General features: G+C 36.4%; 1 protein-coding gene across 1 annotated transcript in view; it reads right to left on the minus strand.

Annotated features, from left to right (window-relative positions):
* Positions 1-13,252, minus strand: part of clvs2 (clavesin 2) — a 24,485-nt gene extending 11,233 nt beyond the window's left edge. The window contains exons 1-2 of the mRNA XM_039691898.2: positions 12,109-13,252; positions 9,699-9,873 (exon numbers count right to left, since the gene is read on the minus strand). Coding sequence (XP_039547832.1) covers positions 9,699-9,873; positions 12,109-12,497 — 564 coding nt within the window. The 5' untranslated portion in view covers positions 12,498-13,252. The remainder of the gene's footprint in view (positions 1-9,698; positions 9,874-12,108) is intronic.
* Positions 13,253-14,918: the final 1,666 nt, after the last annotated feature.

Below are 14,918 nucleotides of genomic sequence, written 5' to 3' on the forward strand. Positions count from 1 at the left end.
TCAGAATGCCAATGATCTGATCCTGTGATGCTGAAATAGCTATTTTAAAGCCCCCCTGTAGTCAATAATTGTATCCCTTAAAACTCATCTTTGATCACCAAAATGGCAATTGAAGAGTTCAGATGCAAAAGCCTCTAAATGCCATTTGAAATTTTCTTCTTTAATGATGATTTTTATCAAACTTGTATATTTAAGCTCAGTAATTTCACTTAAATAACAATTAATAGGTAATTGTCATTGCCATTTAAGTGAAATCACTGAACTTAAATATACAAGTTTGATAAAAATCATCATTAAAGAAGAAAATTTCAAATGGCATTTAGAGGCTTTTGCATCTGACCTCTTCAATTGTAAAAATGGTAGGGTGACGTAAAATTAGGACCTTCTTTGCTCACTTTCACTTTTATTCTCGTGCACTGACTGATTCGACTAAGCTAAACAGCCAATCAGAGTTGTCTCTCTCACCAACCGCGCAGACGGACGCCGATTCAACATTCTCAATCGATCATAATACCCCCAACGATGTCCAACTAGCGCTGACAGTGCTGCAAAACCACAAAAACTGGGCTGACTGACGCTCAACACTGGCCCGACTCTGGCCTCGGCATACACGACATCGTTTTTGACTAAAAACGTAAAACGTTTTATGCGTTTTAGTCATTCGTTTACGTGACAATGGTGTTTTGGGTGCCTGAAAACGCAAACTTTTAAAAAACGGGTTTCAAAGTAAAACAACATGTAAATAACAAAAACACGAATCTCTGAAAACAATGACATGCACAAGCGTATTACTATAGACCCCTTTTGCGCTGACGTTACAGTTGCGTCACGGCGCTATAGCTGGAGGCAAAACAAAGTGAAAACTGGAGGCGGCCAATACAAACAGGCACAGATTTGGCTACATAATAAGGAGCTTAAATTATTGTTACTATTATTAAATGTCATCTTGTTGTGTTTTTTGTTGCAAGAATTGATGAAAAATGAATATCTGGGATTTTTATTTCTAGAAAATATTCACATCATTAAAATCACACTGTAATGTCACTCTTTACATTGTCGTCGTTTTGGCGCTGACTCGTCAGAACTGCGGATCATACACACAAGTCTAGTACAGGACCATATAGGCATCTAAAGATTTATATGCCCTCAGTTTCTCTTATGATCGTTTTTTGTAGAAGTCAGGCCACTCAACCGAGGTAACGTGACGTTAGTCCTGTCAGATCATCCATGTATTGAGTGAGCGTGTAGGCGGCTACGGGTCGGCCAATCTGGTTCCGTACGTTAAAAATAACTTTTGGAAATAACAATCGCGGTCCTGGACACTGAGTGACCTTACACATTAAGATAAAACCGGATTTTCTCCAGTTATTGTTAAAAAAACAAGCTAACGATACTTGCTAACTAGCGTTAGTAAAGCGGCCAGAGGGATCGTTCTGCCTCCACCTAAGCTCCGCCCACTAAAAAACGTCACCATGTTTACCAACTGAAAAGGGGTCTATAGTGTTTCATTGCCTTCTAATGGCCTGGCAGCAGAACACAGCGTTTTTAGTCATTTTCGTAGATCCGTGAGAACGGGGATCGTTTTGACAATGTCAATGACAAACACAATTTCATTGTCTGCGTTTTGTCTGTACGTGGAAAACTCAAAGGAAAAGCTTCTCCATTTTAAGCGTATCATTGTCGTATAAACGTAACCTCAGTGTATCAGGGCCCCTAGAAAAACACTACGGTGAGTAAATGGTAATAGAATTTTCATTTTTGAGTTTTGAGTCAACTATCCATTAAAAACCAGCAAGTTTGGTAACAGTAAATGGAAATCTAGATGCTACAAAGAAAATCAAATAAATAAATAAATAACATGAGCGAAACCATGCTACACTGAGCCAGTAACTGTAACTGAAGTCGCAAGTAACTGAACTACTCAAAAATATAAGGTTTAAGCATAATTCTCCTGTTCTGGTCAAGTGATGCACTCAAATGGATTGTTGAAAAAGGTGCTTGTATTAGCTTGAATACAAATCCATCAAGCCTCTAACATAGATTCTGGCAGCAGGTCAGATTGACTAGAAATAAAAGGAGTAAAGCCACAGGATAATTGCTCTTAAAAGTGTCTCGTCGTAAAATCAGGAACCATTTAAAACATCTGCAACGTTAAATAATCACCGGTTTTAAGCAGCGCCGCTAAATTACAGTTTATCAAAGAATGGCTTTGCTTAGAGCTTTATAGGGTTGTTTTTAGTCTCTGTATAAGCTAGCTGATGGACCGCTGATGTCATCTGTGCATTTTGTTTCAGTGGCTTGACATGAAACATCCCTCTCTTTTCTTGTCAGGAGCAACTGATGATGCACAACTGAACTCCAGCAAGGTAAATTGAAGGGAAAAAAACAACTCCATTTGCTGGAGACCTTTTGAAAGACGTAGCCTGAGGAAAAGCTAGTATTTTATCATGGTCCCTTTACCAAATAATACATATAACATACCAGTCAGCATCAGTGAGCTGTCCTAGTTTCAGTGACAGCATTCCTGGATAAAAAAGCTGATGTCTAAGAGCCTTTAGAAGAAAAAAAAACAATGGTTTATTTACCCAAAAATACAAATAGTCTTCTGTAGCCAGACTTTTTTCTATCAGCATTAAGTGTGGAATAGCTCAAGAATAGCTCTCTTGTACAAACAGTTAGCATCCCGTTAGCAATACTTAGACAAATTAACCATAACTGAGCAAACCAGCAATACGAACCTTCACACTCAGACACATGCCATTGCTAACGTCAAATATTTGGAGCTCTAAAGGAGAAATTTTATCTACACTTTCCAGATCCAGCCCACTGAGTAGCCATGCAAGACCGGTAACACAAAGATGAAGCTCTACTCATTGCTGTCAGTTCTGCTACAGATCAGAACAGTCCCGTTTATAGTCCGATAAACAGAGCGCGACCATAACTGTGCCACTTTGCAGAGAGCAAAACAATTAGTCTAAATCTAGTCCTGCAGGCCCAGATATGTCTAGTGCCGTTTCTCAGATAACCAAGACGCGTACAAGCTTTGCTTTCAGGGTGGCAACGGATCTCAGCATCCAGATAAGCCATGCAGCTGGTGTGAGGAATGCAAACCCATTCCATCTGCAAGTTGCTCTGTTGATTAAATAGGGACTGAGAGCTTCCCAGGAACACGCTTTTCTATTTGCTTATGGGACATAGACTGCATGGCACTATAAATATTGTACAAACCTCTTGCCCTTCCCCTGACCACATACTGTAGCTGTTCAAGCAAAGAAAACTTGAATCATATATCTTGGATTGGAGAGAGCAAATTGAGAACAATTTATTGTTTGTGAAAATAATTGAAATAATTCACCCCCCAAAAAATGTATTCTGTCATTATTTACACACTCTTAGGTCGTTCCAAACCTAGGTACATTTCGTCTATTGAACACTAAAGAGAGAAAAATGGGATCCAAACAGCACATTTTTTGAGTGAAAGGTTTGAAATGACATGAGGGTGATTAAATGATGACAGAATTGTAATTTTGGGTGAACTATCCCTTTAAGAGAAGTTATTATATTTGAACGATTGCACAACTTTTAACACAAAATGTCCATTTCATGTATCCATTTCATCCGTAGTCCCCCAGGCAGGTCAAAGTTAACATAACATTACACAGACAATACTGTCAAGGCCATAAAAACCCATAAGTAAATAAATCAGTCAATCAACTTAACTACAGCAATCTCAATGTATAAATGACAGAATTGTAATTTTGGGTGAACTATCCCTTTAAGAGAAGTTACATTCTATACTACGGCTTTTGAGAGAGATACAAAAGAGAGATTACTTGTTGCGAAGGCGTAATGCTGCTTTAAATCCATCTGTTGTAACGGGTTTCAGTCACCTCTTTCTTTAATAATGGGTTGAAGTATTTCAATCAACAAGACATAAAGGCCTCGGCTGTTTCTAGAAGGCTAAAATAGATCCTTCTGCCTGTCTGAAGTCATCTGTGGGACATCTTTTAAACAATACCACGGATATATTGCAAGATTTTATATTGGTATCTGTTGGTGCAAATACTCTCTTTAATTATCTACTTTCATATAAGCTACGGACACACTTAACGACTGTAAAGCCGATTATGAATGTAATTTCATACTTATGATGACTGATCATCCCCGCGTGGCCGAGGAAACAGTCTGTAAGTGTGTTTCAGTCATAAACTATATGATGTTTTGAGTCCAGAGTAAATACATTACAATATATTTTTTTAATAAATGAAATTCTCAAAACAAAAAAAATGAGATTTTTGCTATAGTTTTTGGGTAAAAACTAACAAGTAATGTAGAAACATACATTTTCTGTAAAGCTGCTTTGAAACGATATTGTGAAAAGCACTATACAAATAAATGTGAATTGAATTAACAAGTAATTTCAATAGGACCTTGCAATAGGGGCATGTTGTCACAATATGCAAGTTATGTAAAGTGTATTTGGCAAAAACTGTGAAAACTAGCTACGGTTTTACTGTATTACAGAAGAAATGTTCTGAAAGATATTTTCATTCATACATGATGTTTACTAAACTAAATAAAATAAAATAAAATCATTGCTTATTCTCCAACGGATATTAGTCCCAGACGAGCAATAAATAAAAAAATTACAGCACACGAAATAAACACTATTAATAACCCCCAAAATATAATTCTACAATAAAATGTATTAAAATCAATAATTATTTATTATAATTTATGTTATGTGTCTGTGTTAAAGTGTAATTATATATTTAAGTACTGTATAATATTTTACAACAAGTGTATGATCAGGATTTGGTTGAGATCATTTACAGTTATTTCTATGAGTACATGTAACATATATGGAACAAGGACACTGTAAAATAAAGTGTTACCTGACATCAGTCCCAGACAAGCAATACAAAAATGACTTTTTAATTATGGGAATCCAATGCAGCAATGTGATGCATGTCAATCTGACAGTGCAATGAACTTCCTGTGCTTTTTAAGATGCACTTTAAGTGCCATACATATAAACACACATACGGACACGGTGTCTGAGTGACATGAGTGCGTGTCTCTCTGTGAGCACAGCCCATCTGGAGGGTGCATAGCATGGCGGTTAGACAGGTTGCCAGGGAAACTCGGCATGGGGTGGGCTGGGGAAGATTGGCCCATTGTGATTGGCTGCCAAGCGTGGGTTATTTCTCAAGACTAAGAGAGACAAAAGGCATGTCCAAAGCAAAGAAGCAAACAACAGAGCCTGAAACAACAAAGCACTGCTCCAGGAAAGCCAGGACCACTTCTATTCGACCCAGGAGAATGTTGTTGTCTATTGATTTTGCTAAGAACAGCCATTTTCTGAAAATCAAGTGCTCATTTCTGAGCCACCATTTGCTTGGAAACATATGATAGATGGTCGAACTAATAATTAAAGCATACTACCTCCAAGAACAGGCAATGATCACCGCCTGCAAACCATGAAGTTTTCTAGGAAGAATCTATTGGTTCTATTTTAACCTTGCAAAAAATACACAGTGCATTAGATTCTGGTACTTTCAAAAGCAACAGATTCTAGCTCATCAAATGGATGAGCAGAGAAAGAAATTTCTCCTATTCCTTCAGTCCATGACATTCCTTTCTGTTTCTGTCACTCTCTCTCTCTTTCATGTGTTCACTCACTGGTTTGAGTCTGACAATCAAAAAGCTTACAAAAAAGGTTTTAATGCTTCATTACGTTGATGATTGAGACAGACAGATGTCCATATGAACAATGGCATCAGACTGATGTGACGCTTCACATGACCCTTCACTTTTAGGTCGGAGAGCAGTGCGCTTTTCCCTCTGGCTCTAAACGTCATGTTTAATGACTCAATGTACATACTGTTGGTCTGTCACTGTCAAAATAGAGCCAAATGGTGTCACACCTCTCATTCTAGCATTCTCTCAGTCCTTTCCTGACCTAAAAGTGTTTGGGAAACGCCATCTGCACACACTTCTGGTCAAAAGTTTGGGGACGGTAATATTTATTGTTTTGGAAAGTAGTCTCTTATGCTCACCAGGTTTGAGAAACCTGCTCTAACGAAATCCAATATTTGAGCACTTTTTATCAACCCAATGAACATATTTTTGGGTAACAATTAACAAGTAATGTAGAAACATCAAACATGCATTTTCTGTAAAGCTGCTTTGAAAGCACATTTCCCGTCACGGCACCACCACCCCCCTCATCTCACAAATAATAGCTTATAAATCTCATTATAATGTTATATTATCACCAACTATGGCATTCAATCTTTTTGTCAACTCGTTTTCTTTCAATCAGGACAGGTTTTATGTTAACTTTTTAAACTGACTGCTTCAAAATGAGTTGTGCTGCAAAGTTTAATGTGGTTAAAGGGATAGTTCACTAAAAAAAAGACAATTTCATCATATTTACTCATTTTGATGACGTTTCAATCCTGCATTATTATTCTTTTGTTCCGCAGAACACAAAAGAAGACATTTTAGAAGATATTTTGGAAGTATAGAAGTTTCAATTGTTTTTGTCCATTCAATACAAGTCAATGGGGTCCAAAACAACACTGGACCCCACTAATTATGATTATGGACTAAAACACTAAGACATTTCCTCTTAGTGTTTTAGTCCATATGTTCCATAGAAGAATGAAAGTCATACATTTGGAACAACATGAGGCCGAGTAAATGATGACTATCCCTTTAAGTGTTTGTTTGAATCTTTAAACCTACTGTATGTATGAGCAAAAAAGCTGTAAAACTGCTTTGAAAGCAGCAAGGTTTCACTGCCAACACAAAGGATACGTCACAGCAGACATAAGGTTGTGATATTAGAGGTATATTGGACCCTTGAACTTGGTTTTATGGACCCTGGAAAAAATAGAAAAATGCATGCAGATGTGTGCCATCAGCCATGGTTTCTCAGGCTCCACTGAGGATGCGTTTAAGCGGACATAAGACAGTGGTATTAGAGATATACTCCCCTAATGTAAGCCACATTTTGAGCAAATTGATCTTTTTCTTTTAGCTCGTTTTCTTTAGTAAAATTGCATTGAGGCACATAGGAAATAGTACACATACTGTAATCTGGAAATTGTGCATGAGCATGGAAAAAAAATTCTTGTGCGCATGTGAAAAGTTTAATGTGCGTACATGAATATTTCTTGTGTGCATGCAAAAAAATATGTATATTTCTCATTTTTTATTTAAGGTCCCTTAGAGGGGCTCCGTAGTGCATATTTTAAGATGTAATTTATACTTGTGGTGGAAAAGCTGAATTTTCAGAATCGTTACTAGTCTTTATATTACACATGTCACATGATCCTTCAGAAATCATTCTAATATGCTGATTTGGTGCTCAAGAAATTTCTTCTTATTCTTTTTTTTATTATTATTATTATCAAGATTGAAAACCGTTGTGCTGCTTAATTTTTGTGGATTTTGTGGATTGTTTGATAAATATAAAGTTCAAAATAAAAGCAATCTTTTTAAATTGAAATCTTTTACTGTCTCTTTTAATCAATTTTAATACATCCTTACTGAATAAAAACTATTACCTTCTTTCAAAACAAAAAAAAAATAAAGGCAGCGGCTATTGCATGTGCAAATAGCAATATATTCTATTTACACTAAGTGAAAATAGCGATAGATTCTAATTACACCATGTAAAATTAGCTTTCTTTTCTTTGCAATGGTAATTAGATGCTATTTATACTTAAATAGTATAAATAGTGGCAGATACTATTTGCACCTCAGTGTTCAAACTTATATAGTGTATATTGGTAAATGCATGCATTCATCAAGTCGCTTCTCTCAACTTTTTATGCATGCAAATTGGTTTAAAAAAATCCCCAAATTCTTAATTCCTGTAAATATTTACACATGTAAGTGACGACTTCTGCTGACAAGCTAGCTGCTGAGCACTCTTTTGAACTGTAACTAATTAGCTGGGGCTCTTTTCCCTCAATCTAAGCTATTGTTTCCCTTTCAAACGGCTACAAAAGCGATGTCCCACTCGATGTGAACAGCACATTGTGGATGCAAGATGCTAATGGCGGCGATCAATTATTCACCGGCTAATCTGTCTGAAGAGGCACTGGAATGTGGAATAGGCTCATCATGCACCCGCATTAATATTCAGTCAACAGGCCTTCACTCTGCACTGCCTACATGTCATATCAGACCCAAGCCCTCCTCAAAGAAGTGATGTCTAAATGAGAGCTTTCAAGAGGCTGCTGCTTCTGGAAATGTCTATGCGCAGATAAGCTCTCATTAAATGCACAGTGACCATTTTTCTAGCAGAGTGAACAATTTCTGCACAGTTTTATGTGTAATAGTGATGTTAAAATATAGCGCAACTAAATTTTATGCAATATGAGTGTTCATCCAAAACACACCACCAGTGTTGTGGGTGGTTGTCAGGGTGTTGCTATGCGGTTGCTGAGGACTCAACTCAGGTATTACTCAACTCCTCTCAATGTAAATGCTAAAGTTTTGCTTATTTTATATCCTTCATGTTATGTTTGAGTCATTTTGATTCTCGGAGAGGAGTTTCTTTTTCCCTAAAATGTTAATTGATGTTATTCCATTGGACTAAAACTTACTGACCTCCCTCACAAAGGGTATAACTACCTCTCGTTGGATAAACCAAACCTCTCAATGGTTTGGATACTTTTTGTACTTTTGTGATATACCCCCCACCCCCCTCATCTCACAAGTAATAGCTAATAAATCTCATTTTAATGTTATATTATCACTAAATATGGCATTCAATCTTTTTGTCAACTTGTTTTCTTTCAATTAGGACAGGTTTTGTGTTTATTTTTTTAAACTAACTGATTGTAGCTTCGAAATGTGTTTGAAATGAGTTGTATAGCAATGTTTCATGTGGTTAAAGGGATAGTTCACTAAAAAAATTAAAATTTCACCATATTTACTCATTTTGATGACGTTTCAATCCTGCATTATTTTCTTTTGCAGAACAGGAAAGAAGATATTTTGAAGAAGTTTCAATCGTTTTTTGTCCATTCAATACAAGTCAATGGGGTCCAAAACAACACTGGACCCCATTGATTATGATCATTTCCTTTTAGTGTTTTAGTCCATATGTTCCACAGAAGAATGAAAGTCATACAGGTTTGGAATGACATGAGGCCGAGTAAATGATGACTGTCCCTTTAAGTGTTTGATTGAATCCTTAAACCTACTGTATGTATGAGCAATTATAATAGAAATGCTTGCCTTGGCTAACACAACTAATAAATGTTAAAAATGTGCTGTACTTCATTGTAATGAAAGGGACTGGATCTCAAACCGATGCAAAGTAACATAACAGACTTTACACAATAAACGATTTCTCAATGCATTGCCTCCTGTTGCACATCTAGCTTTATAAACTACTTTTGAGTTGGGTAAATTAAACATAATACTCAATCTTGGTTTCTATGCAGACCGTGTTCCCTTGATGATTGGGTCAGCTCTCGTTCATGTTACTCACAAAGAGAATAACAAATGTTTGACAGAAGATTCCTCAACAACAAGCACCTGTTCAGCCTCACACATGCAGAATTTCCCATTAGTATCTTATGCATGCTTCATAAACATTACATATTTAACACCATGATGCTTCTAAGAACATCGACTGAACCGTTTAGATGCATGAAGGCAAACAGTTGTGTTACCTGCAGGCCCTCAATTGCCAATCTCAGCATGCTTGGAGTTAGCTTGGAAGCTTGCTTGAAAGTGAAGTTACTCCAGTCAATGGTCAAGACAAATCCATTTACTTGTAGCTCGGGGTCTTCTATCATTGCCTCCAGAGAAAGTAAAATCGCCCGCAGAATATCCACAAAAGTGTACCTGCAGAGAAGCACAAGCGTTTTAGTTTGCAAACAAACTCCAAATGTGAGTATACAGTTAGTTCATGTTAGTCAATGTTGGTATTTACACTTAAGTACAGGCATAAGTACATCATTTACACAAGGCTTGAATACATAAAGCAAATCAGGCGCAACTTGACCCTAGTTCTCATCAAACATTGTTCCTGTGAGAGGATGCCAAGACGAGCCCTGCCATCCAAGGCAATGGTGCGACTGGCATGGATTCAAAGGCTGTTTGATATGGACTCGAGTACTACTCTCTAGCCTAAAGAGGTGAAACTCCAACATTAAAACAAATTCAATCTGGAGAAATACATGTACATATATAACTTAATTTAGTGCACAGTGCATAAACTAATTAATGCATATACAGTGGTCCCAAAAAGGTGACGCTATTAAATATGCATGCATGTGACTGCATTATATACAAAATATGTATGACTTAAGTGTCCAAAGATTGTTGAGGCCACTGTAGATAGAGAGTGTTTTACTAAACTCTTGGTTTTGGGCCATACATTCAAGTTGAAGGGATGAATAAAGGGCTGTGCAACGATTAATTGTGATTAATCGTGATTAATCGCATCCAAAATAAAAGTTTGTGTTTACATAATATATATATGTGTACTGTGCATAATTATTTTGTATATACAAATTCATGCACATGCATGTATATATTTAAGAAAAATGTGTTAATAATATATAAAATAATATATTATGTATATACAGTATATACATGCAAATATTTCTTAAATATATACATGCATGTGTGTGTATTTATATATACACACAAACATATTTTATGTAAACACAAACTTTTATTTTGGATATGATTAATCACAATTAATCGTTGGCCAGCCCTAATTTTAAGTCACATTTAAGCTCACACACTAGTACGTTACATTATACACACACAACCTCGCTCTTAGAAGAAAAGACTCTACATTACAGGTTTCTGTCAGGTGCTTCATATATCTAATCTTTTAGGAGTTGCCATCATGGGATCATCTTATGAATTGAGTTAATTTATTTAGTTTTATTTAATTAATTTTATTGTAATTCAATTTTATGAATTAAACATTGTAAACATACTTTATCACCAGAAAAAAACATTTGAAATATCCTGTTAAACAAGTAATCATTTATACAATTTTCTTTATATAAACTATAAAGTGTTCTTTAAAATTGAGTCAAGAAACCTAAGGCTTTATTTTAAAACCATATTGAACTTTTTTTTCTAAGAGTATAAAATGAATCCCTTGATTACACTGCAAGGAATGTATTTATCTAATTAAATTATTTGACATTTATTAGATCATCCAAAGAGGTCACTTACAGTGCACATATTGCGTGGACAGTGTCATTGGAGAAACCTGAAATGAAGTGCATAACTCAAGGGCACATTGATGATAGATTAACCCTTGTTGAGTCTGAAGTCTCAGCCAAGTCTATATAGGTCGCTACCACTAAAATACAACATTATACATCAGGCTAGGCTACATATAGTTTTTTTTAATTAATAAATGCAAAAAAACAAAAAAAGAATGCACTTATTTGCTAAGTGAAAGTCATCATGTTGTACTCATGGTTGTACTGTGCATGCAGCCATTTTGACATGTGCCAGAGACCCTTATGACTGTATAAGACTCATGAATGTATGTCAAGGTCATTAAATTTAAAAAAAAAATATATATATATATATATATATATTATTAGATCATGCATTTTGGAAGAGTCAATGTCTGTTCTTTAAAATAGAAGATAACCGTTCCAATGGTGCATCCATGTTGAATTTATGTTGTCATACTATCAAAAATAAAAAAAATATATATATAAAGAACAGTCTTATAGAATATTGGGTCAGGTCAAAGGTCATCACCCATTATGGCTTGGATGAAACATCAAACCCTCAATGGTTAAAATATCTCTTAAAGATCTACATATATATTTGATGTAGAAAATTGAATAAATGTTCTTAAATGTATGAAACCAACATAACATCTTTTAAAAATGCGTTTTAACGATTTTCCTGTCAACATCTCAGACCTCCTTATTTATCACTACAAATAACATGGCCACTGTGATGTACACTGTTACTGTGCCTTTAACTTTAACTCAACATCATGCTCTAGTGAATGACAGAAGACTGATGCTGAAAAGACAGCTCAGACTGAGCGTGTCATTACCCACAATTAGCCAAAATCCAATAGCACCTTACCTGCTCTGATCCCAGTTTGCCGCGAAAAGAACCAGAATCTTCCTCCCGTATCTATCCAAATTGGACAGGACTCCGGGAAATCCATCCTTCAGAGCCTGTTTGATCCCAGGATCGGTGGCCTTCAGGTTCTTGAACATGTCTAGGTTCTGTTGCCGGTACTCAAAGTACTGGGCCAGGAGGCGGAAGGCCTCGAAATGGTTAAATTTCCGGGCTCTGAGAAAGCGCAGGATGAAAGCATCGTCTGTCCTGAGAAAGCCAATGTCTGGACGGGTGATGATCATGTCCCTCACCTCCTGTATGTCCTGATGTAAAGTGTCGGGGTTCTCCTTTAACTCCACCTTGGCTTTCTCCAGGGTTTCTGGAGACAGGCCTGCCTGTAAATGAGTCATTGTCCTCGCAATGGACCAAGGCTGACTATACTGTACTATACACTACACTAAATATGCCCTATGTAATTGTTTATGAAAATGCCAATCATTAAGAGCCCTGTCACTGCAGTCCTTTCAAATAAAAACCTGACTTTGGAGATGGTCCTGAGTGTAGCTACACTGATAGTTCACCTCATATACTCTAGTCCTTATGAGTTCACCTGTATCGTGGGTTGTTGATGCTTGTCCTGCAAAATGAATTCACATACATTCATGTGGTCGTTCTCATCGATACGTCTATGGCTTAAGCAGACTGAAATCGTCTTAGTTTGCGTATGATCAAATCTGAGGCATTGGCTCGACCACAAAATCCGTTCATTCAATTCATTCCATCCCACCCCAAAAGCTTCTAAGAACGAGCATCACGGTTAAAAGCGCTGCTCTATCCTAGCATCATCAAGCGGCCAGGCAATGCGGCACCCTGCAGCATCTCTTGTCATGAGTCTCCATTTAACGCGCATTTCAAATGTTGCCGTGAATTGGAGTCCGAGCATCATCACGATCCCTCAGCGCTCCGTTTTCATCATTTTCACGCTTCGGGAGAGACGATATGGTGTCGGTCCAGGTCCGTATGGTTCCGGTGATGTGGTGGATGGTTTACGTCAGTGCTGCTGCTGCTGTTCCTTCGCTTTGTTGCTGATGAGAGTGACTTCAAGCATCGCTCCGGTGATACAGTCTGTCCGTCATCACATGGCGGAGGAGGGGAGAGCGCTCGCTCGCTTTGTATCCTCTCGAGACTCACTAAATAAAGGTTTGGACATTTCTTTTTATTTTATTTTTTTGCGCTTGCCATATTTATTTTGTTTCTTATAGTTGTTTTCCTTGGAAAAAAGTACAAGAACTGCATTAATAATAATAATAAATGATCGTTAATTTATTGTAATTTTTTATTTAGCCTATTTATTTACTGTCATTATGTTTTTGTTGCTGTTTAGGGATGCATATTTAAAATTTTGAATATATTTATATTATAAAAATATGATGCAAATATAAAGATGCATTTCGTAATGATGTAAACAATAATATTAAATGACGACAACAACAACAACAACATATATTAATAATAAGTTGTAATCTATTTATTTGTTATTAATACAAACAAATAATTATAATAATTATTATTATTATTATTCAAACCAACACTACTCTAAACTGCAGATGTCAGGTCATTTATATAGCCTATTCGCTTTATACAATATAGATTGTTTCAAAGCAGCTTTACAGTGATACAAATGGCATTTCGGCTTTTGTTCAAATGGAGGTCAGTGTTCATCCAGTTCTGCTGTAAAGATCATAAATTATTTATAAAGCAAAAAAAAAAAAAAAAAAAACATTAGAAATGATGTCATCGTCCAGCTCAGTTCAGTTCTCATACAGTGTCAATATAGTCAGATCAATAATATAAAATTGAATATTAACAATATCCCGAGGCCACTGTGGGAAGGGACCTAAACTCCATCAGGTGAACGAATGGAGAAAAAAAACCATTGGAGAAACCTGCAGGCTCAGTCGAAAACAGGAACAGGGAACCAATGACGATCTAAACAAAGCTCAATTCTGCTGTAAAGCAGCTTAAAAAAAGATTGTGTCATTGTTGAGCTGAGGTCAGTTCAGTGTTGATTCAGTTCTGTAAAATAAAGTTCATCAAATATGAAATGTTCAATTCAGCTCTAAGTAGAAAATAGTGATGTCATCGTCCAGCTCAGTTCAGCAATCCTCCAGTAGTGTCAGTACAGTCAAATCAGTAATATTGCTGAATATTGTGTCCCAAACTCCATCAGTGACTGCCAACATTTCCTAAAACATGCTTAACATTTAGCTAAAAATATGTTTAATGTGCTAATATTTAACTGATATTATCAAATAAAAATACTTGTTCTCAATCTTAATCAACTGCTAAATGTGACTGTTACTGTGAAAATGTTTGTTCACTTTATGAAGTGCATTGTGCTTAGGAGGTATTGCCTATGGGTCAAGCCACAAGGTTTTGTATTCAAATTAGATGCAGGCTAAGTTGTTTGTTGTGATGCCATAGAATGAACAAAATGCAGTTAAAAGCAGAATTGCACTGGTTAAACTAAAACTGCAGCCAAAACAGTGAATAAAACCATATTTTACCATCGGAATAATAAACCACATTCAGAAACAGAAGTTAAGCCCTTAGGCTATCTGTGACCATCCACTATTCAGGCCTGCAAAGCACTCAGTCGGTCTAAAACACATGCATACAAACACATGCAAAATTAAAATGCACACACCACTGGACACGCATATGCACATAAGGTCAAACAAAAGCATGCACACACACTTACAGACAAGTACTTGACTGAGCGCAATCAAAGCCCTCAAGCTCCATCTGTGATGATGCAGTCTCTTTCTATT

This window comes from Pimephales promelas, chromosome 13 (assembly GCF_988280905.1).
Source record: "Pimephales promelas chromosome 13, fPimPro1.hap1.1, whole genome shotgun sequence".
NCBI lineage: Eukaryota > Metazoa > Chordata > Actinopteri > Cypriniformes > Leuciscidae > Pimephales > Pimephales promelas.